Source organism: Argiope bruennichi, chromosome X1 (genome assembly GCF_947563725.1).
Source record: "Argiope bruennichi chromosome X1, qqArgBrue1.1, whole genome shotgun sequence".
Lineage (NCBI taxonomy): Eukaryota > Metazoa > Arthropoda > Arachnida > Araneae > Araneidae > Argiope > Argiope bruennichi.
Window position 1 is genome coordinate 93,648,336 of NC_079162.1, and position 24,132 is coordinate 93,672,467.

General features: G+C 27.8%; 1 protein-coding gene across 1 annotated transcript in view; it reads right to left on the reverse strand.

Moving 5' to 3' along the window:
- LOC129958989 (uncharacterized) overlaps positions 1-24,132 on the reverse strand; it is a 325,187-nt gene that overhangs the window by 131,777 nt on the left and 169,278 nt on the right. The window contains exons 6-7 of the mRNA XM_056071757.1: positions 17,909-18,110; positions 15,975-16,173 (exon numbers count right to left, since the gene is read on the reverse strand). Of these exons, the coding sequence (XP_055927732.1) occupies positions 15,975-16,173; positions 17,909-18,110 (401 nt within the window). The remainder of the gene's footprint in view (positions 1-15,974; positions 16,174-17,908; positions 18,111-24,132) is intronic.

Consider the following 24,132-nt stretch of genomic DNA (forward strand, 5'->3'; position numbering starts at 1 on the left):
AATTGATTGACTTCTAAAAATATTAAAATATTGTACGGCTACTTCAAAAAATTCAATCTTTGTGAATTTAAAACATGTTACGATAAATAAATAAAAGTGTGTAAAATATGGAACAAATATTTGAATTAAATTACGTGTAATGATAAAAATTTATTGAATATTTGTGTATTTTATTTCCCTGTAAATACATGTAGTGAGTGTTTTCAGTAACAGAAATTGTCAAATCATTTTCTTGGGGGGGGGGGGGGGGGTTAGATGTTAATTACGCTTCTTTTTTTTTTTTTTTTTTTTTTTCCTAATATGAGGAGTCAGTTTTGTTGACCGAGAATCAATTATGATTTTAACAAACCAAAAGGAGTTGAAATGAAAACTTATTGGAAAAATTAGAGAATCGAAGGGGAAAAAAAAAAATTAAATGGCTATCGCATTTTATGACATTACTTCAACTTTATGACTATAAAGAAAGAATCAAATCCCTGCTCACGTTCACTAACAACAAATGGGAAGCCAAAATAATGTTTCCAATGATCGAGATCTGTTGAGCATCGTATGATCATACAATAATATAAGGACCATAATTTTTCGTTGTGTTTTTTGCAGAAAATGCTTTTCTAATAAATTAATCGTAAAACAATTCACGAATCTGATTCACAAACAAATCGTGCTGCTGTTTGTCTAAACCTGAATAATACGCATAATTTTATGATATAAATAGCAAAAGTATTGACTTCATTTGAACAGTTTTGAAATTTTTATAATTGAAAAGCAGATGTAATAGTCATTTCATTTGACGTTGCCGTCACATGCCAAACGTAACTACACTTATCATTTAACAGTGTAACTCTATTTTATTTCATGAGAAGCTGTGAAACAAGATTCTTTTTCCTATTATAATATGCGCATTGCAATGTAAAATTAAATTGGATAAGTTCATCAGGCATATATAGTATGAGTTAAAATTAGCTGCATCTAAAAATTCTGAAAATAGCAGCGTTTACAACGTATCTCTCTCGATGATGTCAATACTTGAAAAATTATTCAATAAACATTACTGTGAATGCTGGTTTAGTAAAGTATAGTTAATCTCAACTATAACAGGCTACTTTTGCTTCCTTTTGACCCCCTCCTTGCCCAAGTATCCGGAGATATTTGAATGACCGTCACCTGTATAGCTGATAAGGAAAATTGAGTTGGTGTTCCAAAAGCCGGAAAGGAAACAGTGCTATTCACCTGAAAGACCCTAATCCCTCCAATTGGTAATACGTCTCGTCATTGCAGCTGAAGTAACTGAATAATACAACGTTCCTATATCCTATAGAGAAGAGAGAAACAGCTTGCTTATCAGGCAGTTTTTCATTTACGTATTCGTTGTGTTTCCCGGTTGGAAAATACAGTTTAATTCAATCGATGCTCGATTCAAGAGTTTAAGAGTGGCATTTTGAGTGGATCTCGTAATTGTGAGCGATATTAAATAATGTAGACGATTCATGAATCTGTTGTCCCTTTACAAATTTCCTCTTTTTACTAATGCAAGAGTGTTGGACCCGCTTAATAACGTATAACGTATCTCTAAAATGTTGATATTAGAGAATTCGATATCAAACAGGGGACCCTTCATAGTAGAGCGGAAATTTTACCGTCAAGCCACCATATCTCCTTAGAATCTTTGAGAACATTTTCCCATTCTATTGCAAACTTTGCTTCTAATTGTTTCTACTTTTCAATTCATTAAAAATTTTCAAAGCATTGTCGAATATTTAAAATATTCAGGCAAATCCAATTACCAATCTTAACCGAAAAAAAAACGCAATTTATTTTTAAGTGCGGCTGAATATTAGTTTTTAATTGAAAAATTAATCCTGCGCTTATGCATGTTCCTTCCTTGCTATTAAGTTTTGAATAGTTTTTATAATTTAATTTTCAGCAGATGACTTTTCTGTATTTTATTTTTTTTTAAAGTTTTAAGAGCTTTAGAGAAAATGTAAGAATGAAGAATTTTTCTATGCCTTAGCAATGATTTCACTTCGTGGAAAATGCCCTTCCAAGCGTAGGTTAGAAGCACAAATTTGACTTAGCACTTAAAAAAGAGAAAAAAATTACTTAGTAAAATGCATGAACTTATTTTAGATTGACAAGAAATGCTTTTAAAAGAGAACTGGTTGAAAAGAAGTTTCTAAAATAATACCAATTCCAAAAAATGAATTCATTTAAGAGAGTAAAATTTTGGAAGCTTTACAAATCGAACTTTATAGCTTTCAAAGAACATTACAACTTTTCGCTTTTCTTCCCATCTTTCATCTCTTATTACCAAGAAAAAATATTTAATAATTTTATAAAGTATATTCGCTCAATGAAAAGCGGATAGGGCGACTATTCATCTTAAACGCTTGGAAAATTTTAGGTATATTTATTTTACTACAAAAGAAGCCGAAAGATTTGATTGAAGATTTTCTGAAGGGAACTATAAAAATGGGTTCTCAAATAATTGATTTCAATATATTCCTTTAAAGAAAGGTAATAAAGATAATATTTGACATTCTTATGCAAAAAAAAAAAAAAAAAAAAAATCTGATATTTGAGAGGAAAAGAAATTATTTTCAGCAAAATTAAAATAGTATGTATTTAGCTTTAAGTAAATGGTAATTTATTTAGCTTAAAGTAAATGAAGATTAAATAGTCAATGTGTGGGTGTTAACATTGTTTCAAAAATTGTTTGCCTAAAATAATAGATGAAAAAGACTTGACTATGATTACTAAATTTAAACATTCCTTCAAATATGATCTGTTTATTAAAACTTTATTCTCTTTTTAAAATAGTACATGTGTAATTCGTGATACTAATAGAAAATGGTAAACATACCGATGAAATGAATTGAAATTACTACAAACATTATTTTAATCTCCCGGCAAATTTTGAAAATAGGATAAAGCTATTCCAATAAACTGAATGTAAACTCCTATTGAACATTTTGTAAGCATTAAAGCAATAATAAAATTTAAATTTACTCATCTCAGATCTAATGTTAGGTCACATTTGTGCTGAAACCATCTGTGGATTATATTTTAATAAATCCATTTCTTTTCAAAATGTATAAAACGTGCTATTTTTAGTGAGATAAGCAAATTATATGAAAAAAAAAATAGATGCATTTTTGGTCCTTATGTCCGAACAAAACTGTCTAATGTAAGCAATTAGACATAATGGATTCCATAGTGAAAGATAATGAGCGTGCTGTTGATAGTTCTGTTCAAAGAGTTTTATAAAAAACCAACAGGCGCCTTTTCCTCGAAATATATATTCTCTAAAAAATGTGAATTGTTATCTTCATGCCATTAGTGAATAATTGTTATTCTTCAGAACCTATTAAAATGTAATCGCTGGTAATTAATAAATGGAATTTGATTAATATCTGTGAACCAAAATACTGCTTGTGTATTTTGGTCACGTGGTTTCCAACCGATTAAGATCAAAATTTCACACAGAACAACTTACGTAACGTCAAGAATACATACGAAACTCCATATATTTTAGTCACAGCATTTTTGAGTTATCGCGTTTATATGCTTGGTAAACTGCAGACTGACAGACGGTAAACCACTTCATGGATTTCTTCCCAAATTTGTAATATATCTTTAATTTATATGTTAAATCTGTGTGCCAAATTTTATCCATTTAGCTCTTGTAGTTTTCCAAATATCGTGCTGATTTATATTCGGACACCCAGATAGACAGACTTCCACCGTATGGATTTCGTTCACAGTTTGATAGAAATATGTAACGTCAAAACTAGGTTTTTCAGACTCAGATTTCTTAAATACGGAGATTCCTCAAAATCGAAATTTGGCAGTGAATTAAAAAACATTTTTCCTCAATTGCATTATACTTATAATAATAAATTATAAAGCCTAAAACATAAAAAATCATTAAAATATAGCAGCGGGAGTGGTTTCAACGTAACTTTCTCGCATGCTCTCTCATAAAGGGATTATTTCCGCTTCCCCGCTTAGAACTATAGACTTTGGATAAGACTGTGAAAGCCTCGTGCTCAGATTTTTATTTTTAAATTCAATAGAAAGAGAATTTAGCGCTTCGTAACATAGTAACATTAATTTTGTGCACTTTTTTTTTTTTTTTTTTTTTCTCGAACGGTTAAAATAAAAATGACACAGAATAGATATATATATCAAGTTAATAGGAAAATCAAATAAACCAAATAAAAAAAGAATCCGGCCTGAAGACTTTTTCAAGGGTCACCCTCAGGCAGGGATTCAAAAAAAGGGATTTTTTTCTATGAGGAACTTTTGAATCAATTCGTCTGTGTTTTAGAAGTAGCTGCATTTGCGCTCTCTAAATATTATAAAGTTTTTCCTGTTCCTTTTTTGGTTTTAGTTTGAATAAGAAATAATTTTTAGTTGCGATTCCAAAACTATTTCGTTTCGTTTTCATTTTGGTTTCGTTTTCAAAATATTTCTTACTTTAGATTGGTTACTTTATATATATATATATATATATATATATATATATATATATATATTGAATATCTTTAAAACTCCCCAGTTCTCACACTACACGCTTATATCAAATTATAGAATGTAAAATTCCTTACATTTTCAAGCTTTTATTTTTCTTCAAGTTTTAATAATTTTGCAAATATGGGTTCTAAATTAATTTTTCGTTTTCAGTAATTTACGACCCCCTAGATCATCAAATCCGAATGTTACCAATATGAAAAAAACTTGTAAGAATTTTTTTTTATTATTTTTTTACAGTTTCCGACTCCCTATATTTTAGCGATTTTCCCCTACTAAACGTCGTTTGGGACCCCATGTTGTATGTGATTCCTTTTCTTCTTGATGCCTACTATCACTCTCTGAATTTGTCGGTCGAATTGGGCAACAGCCTGTATATATATAATACTACAACAAAATTAATAGGAATTAAACATACGAATAGGGAAATATAAAATGAAGATCAAGCTATTTTCTGAGAAACATTTTAGTTTTCATTACTTTTATCTCGATTTCCACTAAAGACAAAAAATGCTTACTCACTCCTTTAAAAATTTTCCTAAGATTTATTAATGTTAATCAAAATTAATTAATGAATATCAGAAGAAAAGTGAAAATTATAAGTAACGTAACTTTAACTGAAAAAAAAATCAAAATAGTATTTTAATCAATATTGATCCGAAATAAAATAAAATTCCAAAATTCCAAAAATGTTCTCCGTAGTTAATAATATATCTGCGCGTGTGTATTTTTCGTTTGCGTCGAAAAAAGGTATACAATTATAAAACTGCGAAATTCAAGTCAGTGAATCGTCCACGATAGCAAATAATTCGTAATTTTTAATTGTTGTAGATTTAATTAATCAACTTAATTTTTTATTAATTTAACAAGTTAATCGTCCCCTAATTCTGTGTTCATTCGTCGGTGTCAAATAATATATACAGCTAGTACTGCTGGAGATTTCAAATGAATTAAATTAAACCACTGTGGTAAAGAGTATATCATAATTTTTAAAAATTACTTTAAATTGATTTCATTTTAGTAAGTTAATCTTTTGCTAATTTTTACTGCATCTTTTCATATTATAATCCATCAAAATTCCGTTCGTGTTTTTCTTCACGGCAATATTATCAATTGGATTAAAGGGAAAATTGTCAGTGTTTCACTGAAACTTGAATTCCTTTTTTACTTGAAAATTAAAATTTAGTGATGTTAAAATAATTCATGAAGGCTGAATTAAATTTATTGAAATTGACTTGAAATACACTGGATAAAGTACGAATCTGATGTCTTCTATGTTGTGTTACAACAGTAATAAAACTTTTATCCACAAGGAAAAAAATTTACTGATACACACTTTTTTAAATCTCAATATTTATACATTAATTTTAATGTAGTTTTACTTCTTTTTATTAAAAATGCTTCAAGGGTTGATAACTTTGATTACTTGTATTATTCATTTTATTAATTTATATTATTAAGTATTTACCATTTTGCTTTTTTTAATTATATTTTTGGACACATATTTATAATGAAATCAAAGATCATAACCCTTAATTAGGAATAACAGCTTTCAGTTTCGTATTATATCATATTGTTTGCCTCTTTTCATCATTAATATTACGCAGAATAATCTCAAATCTTTTCTATGCTGTAAGGATTTATCAGACTGACTGACCGACCCGTTAACGTCCAGTTACTTTCTTATAAGGCACCTATAATTTTCCCTTTCATGGTTGAACGGTACATATTCTATTGATTCTATTTGCTGTATAGACTGTAAACTAGTGAATATGTTTTCTAAACTCCAAACAATTATCCAATCTTTTCCTTACATTTATTTTTGAAGTAACGCAAGGAATTTGAAAGCAATATTTGTCTTTTTTTTATGTTTCATATTTTTAAAAAATCTATTGATTTTTATAAACTTTGGCTGTTGAATTAGATGCAGAAAACTTTTTCCAACTGGTTTCTGACACTCAGTATCCCTATTCTTAAATAAAAAGATTGTAATTCTGATTATATATATATATATATATATAGCCTACGTTTATTTTCGTAGTAATGCAATGAATTCAAAAGTTTTGGGGGATTTTTTTTTTCGTGTTTCACTACATTTTAAAAATGATGATGTCGTGTCCGCATTACCACGGAAAGGGGGTGCAGTAGCTTCTGAGGGTAAAGACCCCTAAGCACCAGAGGGCAGAAATCTGACTTCTAGCTCATATGAAGATGAAACTCACACATTCGCTTGCACAACTCCTTTTTACACTAGGGCACATTCACACACCTCACAGATAGAGCACAGACATGAAGAACAACCATGCCCGAACCGGGATTTGAACCCGGGACGCCCAGATCACGTGGAAGATGCTCTTCCCCTATGCAAGGACGCCGGCTAAAAATCTTTTAATTTGTATGTAACGTTTGCTATTAAATGATAGTGGAGAATTATCCTTTAAATAATTTCTTTATTTTGTTTCTGTATGACAAAACATTTAATCTGTGAGACGATTTTACCATTCTGTTAGATAAAATGACCAGGAACCTGATTAACCCTCCAAGCGGCGGAGACGTGTTTTTCTGCAAAGCAAGTCCATTCCAAGACGGGCGGAAACGTGTAATTTCGCCCTTGTCGGTTGTCTTCCAGATCGGCGCAAACAGTTTTTTCCTACTTTGGATTTTGCCTTCCAAATCGGAAAAGACGTGTTTTTTCGCCATTGTCGTCCCCCTCCTCTAATGACGTCTTTGGCAGTGATGGATTGGAAAGACAGCAGGTAGTCCGGATGGAACTAATTTGCTCTGACTGATGAGTTCCTTTTCTTATAAACGATTTAAATGGGAAAGGATGCTTTCGGAAAGAAAGAAAATCTTTCTTAAATTATTATTATGGATGCAAAATTTATTTTCAAAAGTAAAACAAAACGTTTTTGAATATCTTATCAAAAAAATTGGGATTAAACATTCGTAAAATGTGTCAATTGGCATCAAAGTAATAACAACAACAAATTTGCTTGTTTTGTTTCTTTTTAATACTTAAAAAACCTTACTTTGAATGAAAGTTTACCCATAGTAAAAATACTTGGAAAGAATTTGCATCTGTTAATATCTCAAGAAGTTTTGTCATATTTATATTTTGACATAAAAGTTGCAAGATTTTCTCTATTTTTCTTCTTTTTTTTTCCTTTAAAATACTGAATAAAATATTAAAAGAAATTTTCTGGTTAAGAATTAAGAAATCGGGTTTTATTTTATAAAATTTATTGAAATATCATTGCGTTTCAAAATTGAATTTGCAAAAAAAATTTATTTCCAATAACCAAAATTTTTTTTTCCAATTTTATTTCCAATAAAATTTTAAAAATATCATTTTTTTCTCTGTATTGCTATAATATTTTTTGAAGAAAAAATAATGAATGCTCAATATGTTTTTTAATAATACTTATGGCGCAGTAATTCACTCTGAAATACTCAGGAAAAAAAAATTTAAAACAATTTAAATGAATCTGATTTTAAGGAAATGGAGATCCACAACTAGTTATATATAATCGATGACAGATTATTTGTAATTCCAATAGAAAAAATAACTATTTATGAGTTTTTGAATGAAATAAAGCAAGTAAAATGGTAAGTGGAATTGCATAATATACTTTTATTGCATACAAACATCGCTTAATTAATTTTTCGCAATTATCTGGTACTTTTTTTCGCCTATTACAAAAAAATTAGAAGAGTTAGTTGAAGAAAATTTTGTTTAGAATTCTTGATGTAATTATTTAAATGCTTTTAAGTTGACGTATTTGCCGTGAAAAGACTCACAAATCGGTGAAATAAAACAATTGAACATAATGCTGCAAATTTGATTTGTACTTGCTATTTACAACAATAAATGTCCAAAAAGAAAAAAAAATGAAATTTTTATTTAAATAGAACTTATTAAAGTTCTGATCCATCAAAAATTTCCCATTTTCTTTATTTTTATTTTTTTCTCATAATGATATAAATCGAACCGAAAAAGATGTAAAAGTTTTAATAGAAAATATTGAATCCATCACAACTGCAAAATAGTTTTCAAAGTTATTTGAAAACTGTGATAACATAATTGAATACGAAATTTATTAAAATTAAATTTCATTCCAATGAGGAAGGTTGGATGAGGGTATGAATTTAAACTTTTGCAATTCAAGTAGTCCAATCGAATTCTACTTTTTCCTAGGAAAAAATACGTAACAGTCATTTTATTCTTTTAAGCTGTTGACCAATATGTATAAAACTGGCCTCTGAGTTTTACCCTAAAGTGTTAGAAGATGAAGATTATATTAAATTTTCGAGTTTAAATGAAACACTATTACACTTAGAGGAAAAGTATATAATAGTCCTTTAAAATGAATCTATATTATAAAATCCCATAAACTGAACTATAAAATGTAATGATAAATTAACGAGATCATGAGCAAATTTGAAATAAATGAGAATTTGGAAAAATCATTTTTTTCATATGAGCTAAATTTTTGAAATTCCATTTAAATGCATGTTATATAGAAGTTAATAACTGGTAAAAGTTTAAGACAAATATTTGAATTATTTTTTGAACATTCGATTCTATTGGGAATAAAAACCAAGGGTATCGAAAAATGGCTATAAATACTTTTTTATCAATAGGAATCCGAGAAAGGGAAAAAAAAACAGTGGACTACAATTTCTACAATTTTAAGTGGTATCATAGTAATAGTTTCAAAAATTTGTGAAAATGAAATTAAAACAAATAATTGATAGTTGAACAAGATAATTGAAATAAACATTGATAATTGAAACAAAATGCTAAATGCAAATTAAATTTTCACCCCTTTTTTAAAATTTAACTTCGAATTTATACTTGATTGTATTCTGTAAGTAATGATGCACACAAATAAACTGCATTTATATTTTGAACAAAATATAAATCAAGCAAATCATATTTAAATATAAGGAAATTATTTTAATGCAGGTATTTGAATTTCTTCTAGAGATGATTCTTTGAATTAGGAAATGATTAAAAAAATTGTATAATGAATCAGCGCCAAAATTTTAGATGAAAATTAGTAAAACCAAATTGTGAGCTTGCTAAGTTGATACAAACATATGCTTGTTATCATTCCCTATGGCATTAACTTTGGTTTGTATTCTGTTTCGCCTTGGTTTCATTGAGAAATGCGGCAAACATGAAACCATTTAATTTGGAACATTCGATTCATGCACTTTTGGGCATTCATAATTTTTCAAAAAATGCACCTATCTGTTAATTCTGATATTTACAAAAGATAGATTCTAAGATAGATTGTGTTGAAGTACTGTTTTCTTGCCAAAAGTGACTTTTGATTCAAAAACGAAACTATATTAAAAGTTACATATCACTTTTGGTTCAAAACAGACATAAAAATATTAAGACAAAACTTTTAAAGAAACAAAACTATATTTAAAAAAACAAGCGGGCAATTCATTATTTTTTCAAAGGCGTTTTGCTTTATTTCATGACAATATTAAGATGACTTAGTCCCTTAAATATAAATAAATAACTAAAAATGATGTGGGCAAAAGGCAGTTAATATCGCTTCATATCTCATTGAAAATTGATTCTATCAGTTTGAAATTTAAAAAAAAATTAGTGAAATATTCCTTTCCTTTTTCGTTTCCCTTTCCCTTCCTTTCAGTTATCTTTGATAGAATCCTTACAATTTTGGGCTCAAAATTATAATATCCTACAGTTATTAAATGTAGGAAGCCTTTAAAATGATGTTTTCAAGCTTTTATATAGATGTTTTTATTCTAAAAGATTAGATATACGGCTTCAAAAAGTTTGTCAAAGAATGAGCGAGGTATATACTCATCTATAAATGAAAAAGACATAAATTGGTGAGGCTTCATAATTATGAAGTAAAATTTTCATCTTTCAGTGTAAAAGATATCTTAAATTAAGTCTATAGAAAAAAAAAGTATAGGAGGCAGATTTTGAAAATTAATATACATTCGAAAAAAAAAATATTTATTTTTATTAAATTACTTATATTATTTGCAGAAAAAGTGTAGATGCGTAGCATGATTTTAACGAGTTTATATTTCTAAATGCTTTTCTTCGTTTTTATATAATATTTTTAATAAAAAGACAACTTGTAGCCTAGTGTCTTTTGTAAAAATGTCGGGATAAATAAGTAGATATAATAATGAATTTAATTATAAAAATGTTAGTTAAAAAATTTGAGACCTCTAATGGAAAATATTTTTTCACTTTCCAAGACGTAGTAGTTTTTCGAAAAACGAATTCGGATCACAGATAATTTTGGAAATACATATTACTAATACGAAAAAAAAAAAAAAAAAAAGTTGGGGAGTGAAGAGCGAAGGGGGGGGGGAGGAATGGTCAGTCAGTAAGATAAGATAGGCAGATAGATTACAATCCAGTCTCTCCACTGGGGTAATTGGACCCCCACGACCGGGAAGGAAGGGGAGTGAAAAATGCTTGTTTCTTTTTCGAACACTCTGTAGCGTGAAGTTGATATTTTTTTAAGTAATCTTTTGACGAATACAGATAAAGTTTTGAGAAGCCATACTCAGAATAATTAGCCGCTCGGAGGGTTAACGTGCTACGTCTACAGATGCCAATAAAATATCTGTGTGCGGGATCACATTCATACATTTTATGCGCTTTAGACGTAAATTTTCTATAAATATTTGACCCAGATTTTTTTAGGGATGTGAGTTTCAAGTGATAATGCAGATAAACATCAATTAAAAATACTGAAATTAGACCTTGGGAAGCGTGAGAAAAACCAGAAGCTCACATAACTCAGAAGTTACTGTAAAAGCATCTTTCACTCTGATTTTACAGGGTAATTTCTTTAAATGCTTTTTATTTGAATTAGTTATATAAATCTATATAAATTTCGATGATATTTTTTAACTTCCTCACATTTGGGGGCAGCTAATTTTATTTCACAATTATTCTTCATGTTGGAATTTTTAACATAGTTTAAAATGAATTTTCTGAAAACCTTACTTTAAATTAAATTGGTCGCTATATTCATGGTTTTTCTGAAATTAAATTTTAATTAATACATTCGTCAAAATTTGATCTCGTTTCACATGTTGTTCTTTGTTTAGAATAATCAAAGATGACATTTTTAATAAATATGCGCCATTTTTCGTGTATTTCTGTAACCGCGGAGTTTGAAATAAAAGGAAAAAGTTGTTTCATTCTAGCTGAAAACTTCAACTTCCATTTCTGGTCCTTTTCTAAGAGAGAAACTTCGCTTGGAAAGATAATGCATTTCTTAACTAAAACCATGCAAGTTGCTTAGAAATCCATTTGAATAGCTCTTTTCTTTTCATCAGAAAAGCTTTCAAATCATTTATCAGTCTTTTCTTACGTATTTAAATACCTTCCAGGTGCCTAATTATGTGAAATCCCCTTACAATAGCTTTTGTCTTCTGTATATTTGAAAATAACGTCCAAATTCTCTAAGGCCCATTCACATATAATACGGAGTTGCTTTCTTTACTAATTGCTTATTCATCTAAAGATAAGTATTAACTAAATAAATAGCATATAACGTAAGGCGAATCCTTTAAAATATTAATATATTTGAAAATATTATGCACTTTGTTATATCATTTAATATTATTGAACATGTTATTTATGAAAAATAATAATAATTTCTCAGAAATATATATTATCTATTCAAAATGAAATTTAGAATGTAAGTGCCTAAAATTTAGATAAATTAATTTTCTTGTCGTTTCTTTGTTTTCTTGTTTAAACAAGTATTTTTTCTATTCTTCAAGAAAAAAATGTGATAAAAAAATGATTCCAGAAACTTAAAGAAGAATCTTTTTTTTTTTTTTTAATTGACCAACGATGCATATGGAAAATAAAACTCATATAGTAAGAAATTTTTGACGTTCAGTAATTTCAACAATTTTTCTAACCACGATAAAAATTTGAATAATACACAAAAATTATTTAAAATGTAACATAATACATATATGCTCAATAAATTTCGAAGATTGAAATAAATTGTATCCATTTTAAAATTCGGAAATTTCCATTTTTCACTATAATAATATTAAATGATTTCCTTTTAAAATAAAAAATATTTTCATTTTTAATAATTTTTAAGTATCTAGATTTTCAATTTTATTGAAGATTTAAAAGGACAAATATCGTTTAATCTAAGATAAGAAAATGCCAAAATTAGATATTATATATATATATATATATATATATATATTCTAATCTTTAACAACGAAACGGCATTTTTCATTATTAAATGATCGACATATTATCGCCTCAAACTGCCCAAACCGTCATTACAGGATTAAAAATATTTCTACTTTCTGTTATAAAGAATCTTAACTCAACATTAACTTTAAATAATTTACGATATATAATTACTATGTGAAAAGTAAAATACAACTAATGAATTGTTTTAGAACTAAAAAATTTTGTTCATTTCTGAAACATTATTGAAAGTTCTTTAAGCATAAAAAATATACAATCTATTTTTTCCTTATTAAACTTCTTTCAATTGCTTTTTAACTCGTATGATTAACTCTCGAACGCATTTATTTCCGAAAGCGTATTCCTGAAATTTAAAAAATGTATAGTCCTTCTTTCTGCAGTGCCATATTTTCAAAATTCCACACATAATATTTTCAAGAAGTACTTGTAAATCTTGCTTTCTTACAGTTGAAATATATTTCCTTCAAATACTTGTTAAATAAATACTTGTGATAAAAGCATTAACTTTTCATTCCGTTTATTTTTATTTGCTTATATTCGCATTTAAATTCAAAGTTCGGTTTAATATTTTATTCTTAATATATCCGAAAATGGATTTTTATATTAAAAAAAAATATTGAATTGCTTTAAAGAACATATCTACGAACTCCAGGGCTTTTTGAAGATCAGATTTCTCTCTTTAACGGTATATGAGTTACTGAGGAGCAGTAAATCACTTTAGAGGTCACCGACCCTACTCTAACTGCCCATCAGGGAACTCATGCTGAGGATCATAGCGGATATGACTGGGGGCTTTTTCCTTAAGCAAGATATGGCCAAATGTGCCAGCCACCCGTAACGTTTTATACGAAACTGCTCAAAAGTCAAGGATCATTCCACTAAGTGTTCAATATCATGAAATAGACAAGATAGGATTTTCTTTAGTTATTATATCTTCACTTTCGTATAAGCTTTAAATTTGAGTCTAAAATTTCAGAATTTAAAAAGATTGCTTAAGTTAATAAGTTTTATTTTCTTTCCAAATGTAAAGTTATTCAGAATGATTTCTCAGAATAGATAAAATCTGTTAAAATTGTATTTCATCTGTAATTACATTAAACCTACAATCTAATGAACTTCGGTATTAAGGATAAAATTTGACAAATATAACGAATGAAGTTGAAAAAATTGTAATATCAAAATGTTTCATGCACTAAATAACAGGGCAACTACAACTTTTCGAGTCGGATCTTCCGCTACATTTATTATCAGTTCATGCACAGAGCATCAATCCCAGAATATTAATGCTTTTTTAAGTTGCAACATTCGTGTACAAGCGATTTTAAAAGCTTGGATCCGATCAACTCATTAGGATGTTTTGACGGGTTGCCGCATTTTGCACTTTAAATATATATATTTTTTTAATTTCTATACTACAGCACTGAAATATTTAATTCGATTATTATGTATTTAATTCCAATTTGCATATAGTATTTATTTTGTATATTCTATTGTACAGCATTTCTAATATTCTATTTTGTATATTTTATTCTATTCCATTTCTAGTATTCTTTTTTGTATGTTTTATTCTATTCCATTTCTAATATTCTTTTTTGTAAATAGTTTACAACAATTATCAAGATTTTAGATCATTCGTTCGGCTCAGTAAGACCTTTAAGCATATTGCATGGTATTGTGGAATTGCTTTTATTACAATAAATTAATGGTTTCATTCTAAACTAATAACTACTTCAATTGTCATCAATCTCCAATAATAAAAATTCTTTAAAGTAGATCTGTTTTCTTCTTACTAGGCAATAGAAAAGCTCCAAGCAATTTTTCTTTATTGTGAAACTTTGCAAAATTTTCAAATTAGCAAAATTTTGAATCACTGAGTTTCTTACATGTATGCAAGCTAATCTGGCCATCTTTAACATTCTCGGCACTTTTCAAAAATAATTATGGATACTAACTTAGTATCATAACAACAGTCATTGATATTTTAACAATACTCTTTCAATAAACTATAGTTAAACTATCTATTCTTAGAATGTTTCTCATTAACAGCAATATTGAAAACTAATTATTGTTATGATATTTTTCTAGCAATCCGATTGCAAAACTGACCTTTTGACAATATTTGTGATAAACATAAGAATGATAAGTAATTGACATATTTCGATTGCAACGTTACCATTTGATAATTATTGCAGTTTTATATGATCCTTTTTATTTAACTGTGTACTCAAATTTATGTTATACGTTTTCTTTTTAAACAATTATTCCTGTTTCTCTTATTTTTCTAGGTAATCTGTAGACACCATCGAAATATTTTAACTGGTAGCATACTGTAGATTATAATATTCATGAGGAGAATTATACATTATCCTAGAGAAATATGCAAAGTTGATTCCCACTTTTCAGTGCAACACTTAACTAGTTAATATAGGTATATAATATTCTATATAATAAAGCGAAACAAGACATCCTAACGTAAATTATGAAAAGCAATTAAACATTTATATTTATTTGAAGGATATTTAATTTATTTAGGGCATCAGACATTTTTCAATTGAAAATTTGAAATAATTACCTATTTGTGTAACCACAATACAGCTACCCTGATCCTTCCTTAGTATCTGGTATAATCTGAATGATCGAACAGCCACGAAAAAATAATTGGATACTGGGAAGAATGTAAAATGTCCCTCATTAAAGTATAAATGTCCCCTATATATCCCTTTCTTACAAATTGGTATGAACCGACATCGATATGGAAATAACTCACACTACGTCATTAGTGCATCCAACAGGGAAGCGAGAACCTACTTACTTGCATGGCAATTCCTTATCGCCGTGTTTGAAACGTCCTTCATTGGGATTACATATTTATGCATATAAATATGGCTTGTTACAGCTTTAATTAAAAATAATTTTCAAAGGAATACTATCCGTTTCGATTGGATGTATCGAAAAATGATGCAATTTTTTTTTTCTGATGAGAATCTAATAGAGCTATTATGTAGTTTCTAAAGAAGAATGCAAAAAAATTGCACTCCATATTTTCCGAACTGGTACTCTAAAGTGGCTCTAGAACGATCCATAAAAGCAGTTACAAACCTATTACGCTTTACTTGGGATGAACATGCCTCGAAGATCCTAACAAGCCATATTTCTTAAATAATATTGCAAAAGAAAAAAAAATGTGTACCATATTTTCTGAGCTGGCACTCCTGCAAGTGGTCCCAGAATTATGTTCTGAGGGGAGCAGTTGGCGCTGGCACTCTCCGAGATCTTCAATAGAACTCTATGGGCCGGCGGCGCCTGCAAAATGAGCTCGCAACTCCTTGGAGGAAAATGCTTCACCAATTCCAGGGAGCCTTGAGCTAGACTCAGAGTCGAATTGCACTCTAGAAAGGAGAAAGGAAACAAAATTCTTTCCTTTATTATTTTTTCTCAAAGCAGATATATAGAATTAGAGTTAAGAATAAATGGCAAAATAAAACATTTAAAACTGTCTTTGAAAACGCTATTGATTATTAAACCATGGATATATTTTATTTTTTATTTTATAATCTTAGAATTATTTTTTCTCAAACTCTCAACCTTTCAGTCCAATACAACTTTAACTAAATTAATTGATTAGTTGATAACGAACCTCAAAGAAAGTAATAATAGAGTGTTGCTATAGAAAACACTTCTCTACCTACTAGCGCCATCGCTTATATACAATACAATTTAAACAATATTAGAGTGTTGCTATAGAAAACATATCTCTACCAACTATCGTCATCACTAATATATAATACAATTTTAATTCAATTAATTGATTAATTAATAATGAATCTCACAGAAATTAATAACAGAATGTTTCTATAGAAAACACACAAGTATATAAAACTTCATAACTGATGCACATAAAAAAAGAAATTAAAGACTTTTCTAAGAAAAGGTTTTAATAAAATTCAGTAATAATAATAAAATAAGAAAAATTATCAGAAAATTTATGTCTAAAGTGTTTAATAAATTTTCTTCCGTATGCTTGCATACTGAAGTCGTAGTTCAGAAAAGAAACTGAAATACTTTTTAAGTTCAGTTAGATTTTAATAATGAAACGAAACGTCTTCAACTATTCTAAAACAACAATTAGCATTTCAAAAATTAGATGCAGGTTTTGCGTTACAAAATAGATTGTTGTAACTCAAGAGTTTCAGAGCTATAATGAACTTTAAAATGCCAATATCTCTAAACTTAAAAATCCTTATAGTTTCTTTTGTGACACTTTACTTTTACAAAGTTATTTGCATTTGTTTCCGAAATGAAAGATTGGAAACTAGTAAGCATAATTTTGTGAATTAATTCAAATGATAAACATTTATTTTTCCTTCTTGTCTGCAAGTTTCCTTCTTTTAAGGCTCCATACAACCAACTTGTTGTGTTAATGCTGCGCATGAGTTACAATTTCACGACAAATTTCCTCATTGGATCAGCTATTCCATGTACAGATTATGACTGTATATTGATTGCCTTTAAGGGTTTTCTTAAAAGAAAAATCTCTGGAATATTTAAGGGTCTTACGATGCCTGCAATGACATTAGAATATATTTTGGAAAAATTCTATATCTGCTTCGCCGTCTTATTAAGAGAAGTAACCTAATCCAATTTGAATATTTATATAAGGACTCTTGGTGGTGTTCAGATTTCTTCCTGTTAGACTCCACACCTCTCGTTACAGTAATGTTGCTGATAAGTTACAATTTTAAGGAGGATTTCCTCATTAGATCAAGAATCGCATGCACCTTTTGTGCCTTTAAGTACTTGCTTTTTGGGATATAATTGATAAAATTTCAATTTATTAGATATTTAGCAGTCATGTTAATAACAATGCCTGCAATAATATTAGAAAACATTTTGAAAAAATATTTTAACACTTACTTCGACGTCCTATTTACTAAGTAAAATTAGCTAAGTAAATTGCTATTAGAAACGTCATGATTTTAAGTTTTTGAAGAAAACTTAATAAGAAATATTAGAATTGTCATGAATTATATATATGTATCCAACCATTATCGTATTATTTCATTGTTCCTTAGAAAATAAAATTGTGTTATTTGTTCATAAAGATAAAAATATATATATACTTACCATATTTTAAAGCTACTAGCTTCACGATTATTCGAAATCTACAGTCCAAGCACCTTTTAAGATCAATTAATAAAAACTTGTTTTCAAAAAGTAAAAAATTCATCTTTTCGTACTCTGTATAGGATAAAATAATCGGAGGTGAGGTTTCCGAGACATTGTAGAAAAGCATCACTCCGTCAGCAGGTATTATCACATCTTCGAACTGTTAAAAAAAATGTTGAATAAACATTCATAATTTGATATTGAAAAGAAATTTAGAAATCGTTTTTGTAAATGGCACGAAAAAGACAATAAAATGCCTAAAAATTTCAATAATGTGATACTTTCGAAAACTTTTTAAATACTCATTCTTCGAAATTTATTGTTGTGATATTTAATGCTCTTCAACTTTTAGTCAAGAATTTCTTGAATAAGTAAAGCACGACAAAAAAAAATCAATATTTACCGAGCACTGTTAAAGTTTGTCTTTCATAATGTGCAATAATAATCCTAAATTGTGATAAAAAAGGAAGTAAAAGCAGATGGGAATAAAGTTTTCAGAGATTGCAATTAATGAAGATTTAATTCCGGCAAAAATATTTATGAACTTAAATCATTAACGAAAACAACTAATGAAATGAGTCCCTTAGCGTGTGAAGTGTTTATTTGTGATTGCAATATGTAGAGTAAATGCTAAGAATAAGGATGTTAGCATGTTATATGGATGATGCTTATCAGGAAGCGGACAATTCCTATCTTAGAAGTGGGATCATCATCAATTTAAGTTGGTAGAAATCGTAAGGAGCAATATCTAGAGAATATAGCGGGTGTGGTAGATGATTCCGTGACATACGATCAAGCGTTGTCATACTGGAAAATCATTTCGCTATGTTTCTCTCGTAATTTGACCGTTTTTGCTTTGCTGCTCAGTTCAATTCTCTGCTATTATCGACAGTGTTCCCCGGTGATGTTTCCTCATGTTCACCCCTTTTCTGTCTGTCTGGACCTTCTTTATTTCTGTGACAAAACCATTTAAAATCCAGTATTAACGTACTGAAAAGAAAATTATCAACGTAAGCTTCTGACCGCGTCCGAAGCTTTCAGCAGCAATTTTCTTCCAATAGAAGCAAACAAGCATAGATTCTAGCAAATTGTATTTTGTTGGCTCAACGCTCAAACAAATGCTTTTTATCTTTCAGCAAAATAACACACAATGATAATTAAAGTCTCGTGATGATGCTTTGACATGAAATTAGGTAGTTACCTACAAGTTACTCCACCGCTTGAAATCCCTTAATTTAATGTACACTCCCTGTATAACGAGTAAAATGGTTATTAACTATGCTTCTGTAACATATTAATCATTGAAAGATGCTAATTCAAACGTTAGCTGATCTCTCAGCTTCAAACATTATCACCCTACTCTTTGTCAGCTAAATGTCAGAGCTCGAGCCCAACCAGTTTCGGCCGCAATCACATCTATAAGTATCTGAAGCATAATGACCTCTGGATTGCAAACTCATTATTTGCTGAATGCATTTATAAGTATCAGTAATTCAGTAAGATATCATTATAAAAATTAATTTTAGGAAAATTCAGAACTTCAGTTTCACATATTATATCTTATTTAATCTATTCGTTCGCTCATTGTTTGTAAGTGACAATGAAATTTGAAATCAGGAAAATATAATTTTATAAATTATCTTCTATTATATACTCCAACTATTAGAATTTTTTATTATTTTATTGCTCGTTTTTATTAATTTGATTTGTTTCATATTTGTAGAAATGGAATCTCATAGCATATCTTCTGCTCATTTTTTTATGTACTGTATTTGAGAAATTCTGTACAATTATGTGTTCTAAATGGTATTATATTATTTCAATGCTTTCAAGATTAATATTAATTAATCAATTAATTCAAATAAATTTTCATTCTGGAGTTATAGCGACACTCGCCTTCGTAGTGTTAAGGGAGGGCTTAAGAAAGTATTTGTTTCAACATATATATTATATAGTATTTGTTTCAATATTCCTCAATATTTATAATAATTAAAAATAATTTGAACACTGAAAAATAAAAAAATAATTAAAATAATGAAATTCTGCTTATTAACAGGAATAAAGTCTTTTTTAAAATTGTTAATAAGAAATTGATTTTAATGACACGCTAACGACTGCTATTGACATATGCTTATTTCTATCATAATTTCAGTTTCACATATATTTAAAATAAATCTATATGTGTTATTATTTTAATTCATTTAAGTAAAAATTATCAAGAATATATTTCGTATAGATTTTTTTAAAGTATTTCCCACTTCTTTTTCCATTAATAAAGTTGTATTTACAATGTTTTGGCCAAACAATTTACATTCCAAAAGTGTATTTTATTTAAACGATTTATTTTTAAAATTATTAACTATTAAACGATTTATTTTTAAAATTATTAACTTTCAAACGATTTATTTTTAAGCACTATTAACTTATTATTATAGCAGACTTATTTTTTATTTATTGACAATTCACTGTTAATCCTATTCTTTTTATATTAACCTTTAACATATTATTACTATTAACTAATTTTTATTTCTTCTTAGTTCCAGCCCTGTACTTTTTGTTGCAATAACCAATTCTGTACGTTTTACAAATATGGTTAAGTACATATATCGTAATGCATAGATCATATTTTAGACAAACACACATACATACATATTTACACTGAATAAAAATTTAATGAAAACAACTTTTTAAAGCGTATTTTCATTAATACAATGAGTACAATTTTTGCTTTACTTATTATTTACTTTTTAAACCATAATTAATAATTCGTTATTATAAATATCATTGAATTTTGGAATTCATTTTTTCCGAATGCACTATTGGCTAATACAATTCGTAAAGAATCAAAATTCAGAAATCTATCAATTCTGAAAATATTAAAATAATATTTATCATTAAAAACACTACAGCACAAAGAAATTCGAAACTGTAGCACATTAAAATAAAGTGTCCGAAAAATCATTTATAAAGAATATATCTTTATAATACTAAACAAGTCAAATTAAATAATATATTAATAAAAAACGATGTTAAACCAAAATATTAATACATTTTTGTGTGTTTGTCATTTTATTTGCAGAATTTAAAAAGAATTAATACAGTGCAGAAATTAAAAATGCAATAATAAAATAACTAATACAGAGCAGTATGCAATGTATATACCAGCTGATGAATTGGTATTGCTTAGTCAGCTTGCGTAGTAGTTTTCAATTTAGAAAAAGTCATCTTAAGTCAAGCTCGAAACAGCTTACAATTTTATATAAATTTCATCAAGAAATCGAATCCGTCAAAAAGTCAGAGTACTTTTTTTTAGCATTTAAAAAGCATATTTCAAGAAAGAAAAGACAGATAAATTAAAAGAAATTTAAAAAGAAGAAAGAAGTTTCGAAGTTTCTTACAAAACAAGACAACAAAATCATCTTCTATCGATGCAATCAACAATTAAGTTTATTTAAACTCAAACAGCCAACTGATTTCATTATTTATGATCCCTAGAGTAATTGATTGCTTGCAGTAAATAGAAATCACTCTACCGAATTTCATTTTTTCCCCATGGTTTTCCAGAATTTTATTGTTCCTGAACAATACAGTAAGAAAGCTTAAGCAAACCCTAATTAATGATTCGAAGAGGGTAAACAAACCGAAACAGACACAGAAGAGTAGTCTGGAATCGATTTATCATCTTTTCACGCTTAACAAGCATATTTTTCAACTGACTAAGCGTTGCGTCTAAATCTTCTCTTTTTTTTCTTTTCTTTTTTCGTTTAGTTCATTGCAGTTTGATAAGTAAATACGTCTAAACTTCAACTACGATTAGCAAATGTCTGGAATATTTAAAATGCCTTTTATATTTGGAAATGATTTCCTCTTTATTGCAATTTTTACAGAATCATCTGCATTCGAATTCGATCTGCATTTTTAATTTTCAGCTTTTTTTTATTATTTCGCTTTTACTTTTTCAATTCTCTATTCTGTAGAGAAATGCGAAATTCATATTGCATTTCAAGGAAAGTTTTTACGCGTAAAGTGGGTTGCTCAGTTATTTTTCAGATATTTAATTATGAATAACTTGGGTTTTTAAATTTTTTTCGCGTTTAAAAATGAGGGCAAAATTATTTATTTAATCTTTATTTTCGAAAGATCGTTTACTTATTATTCAACTGAGACGTTTTGACGAGTTGTGAATTTGTCCTCGTAGGATATTAAACTTTTATAAAAAATATATTAAATTTTTAAATTTAATCGAACACGATAAATCCCAAAATTTAATATATCTTAAGGCAAGAAATGTGTATCAGTAAACTTCCAATAAAGTCTAGGAAGCTATGAAATTGGAAAAATACTGACTTCAAGTACCAAAATTAATAATTAACAATGCAAAATTAAGAATTAAAACAACCAAACTAAGCACTCACAAAAAAATTTGCCACTAACTACTCTGATTAAATTTGCCACTCACTATTGAGAAAAAAATTTGCCACTCACTATTGAGAAAAAAATTTGCCACTCACTATTGAGAAAAAAATTTGCCATTCTCTATTCAGAAAAAACCGGAGGCTCTAACTCAGAATAAACTGGACACACACTACTCGTTAAATATTTATCATGACATATTAGGGTTTTAAAATAATATAATCATTATATTACATTACCCCTATTCATATAAGGAATTTTAAATAATTAAAGGGCGAATTCGATTGAAAATAATTAATTATTGCGAAATTCAAAAATACAAGTAACATTCAGGATCTAAAATAATTTAAAAAAAACACGTTTTTAGCTTTTCTTCACCACCTATTGACTTTTTTTTATTTCTTTAGCTATTAACTGCTATTTTTTGAAATTCTCCAATAATATAAATTTTAATGCTGGAAAGAAGAAGACAGTAGAAAAAGTATTGAAAAATAATGAAAAAATGTATGCCTGTACGAGATATTAGGTAATCATTTATAGATAAAAAAATAAATCTAAAAAAACCTCGAATTTTACGATTCATAAATTTAAAAAAAATTTAGAAAATGCAAAAAATATATGATAAAAAATAAATGCTATCCTAATACCTTCTTTCCTATTATATTTCAAACAGATTAGTTTGATATCATAGAATTACGAATCGTACTGATAAATCAGTCAATTTTTCTTTATTTTTCCGAAGACATTCCTTCTCTACAATATATATGTTATAATTTGAAAATAATTATTTATTCTGTCACTAAATTTCGTTTAATAATTTAATGAGTCCAAATCCGTAGTCTCTTTGAAGTAAAGCAAAAGTTTAACAATAAATGATAGAATATTATTGATTGATAGCAAAAAGAAAGGAAAAGATGCCTTCTGGTGACACAAAAACTAAAAATTATGCTAAAAATAAATATAAAAAATTAAATAAGACACTTTTATCAATGCATTAAAAGTTAAAAGTAATTTGCTATCAAAAATTTATAGGCTAAAACAAAATTCGTACAAGAGTGAGGTATAAATGGAAGAATTTTAAGTAAGTGGAATTTTAATAACATTTATAAAATATTATAATATTTTTTCCTAAGATTTTCATTGTGTCTTAATTTCTTTATATTATTGCTAGATTATCGATAGAAAATTAAATTTTCTAAATTTGCTGCATTAATAATAGTGCCTTAATTTTTTTTTCTAATTTTGTTGTTTTTTACTAGTTAATTATATTTCTTAATTATTTATATTCTTTAATACTTTTCATTATATTTCATCATCCAGGATTAAAAATATTATGGAATTTAAAAATTAACATTTCTTAAAGGGAATTCTAGTTGGCGCTTTCTCTGCGAAATCAATTATTAGATAAATTAATATATTGATTGATAATGAAGAGCTTTAAAATTAAAATATTCCATTGTCGTCGGGATTCAAAAACTTTACTAAATATCAGAATCTCTAATACATGAGGAAATGAATGAAATATCAATTACAAAAATTCCAATCTTATAAATATAAATCATACTGAATTAAATAAAATCTTTTAATAAACGAGCATATATTAAAAATAGAGATGATAATTTGATTTTAAATATTTAAAATACAACATTTACGGTATAAGATCACAATTCAACGAATGATATCTTCAGAAAAGAAATAAATCGTAAGAATGTTGATGTTGACAAAAAGATAAATAGAAGAGAAGAAGAAAAAAGAAATGTTGACAAAAA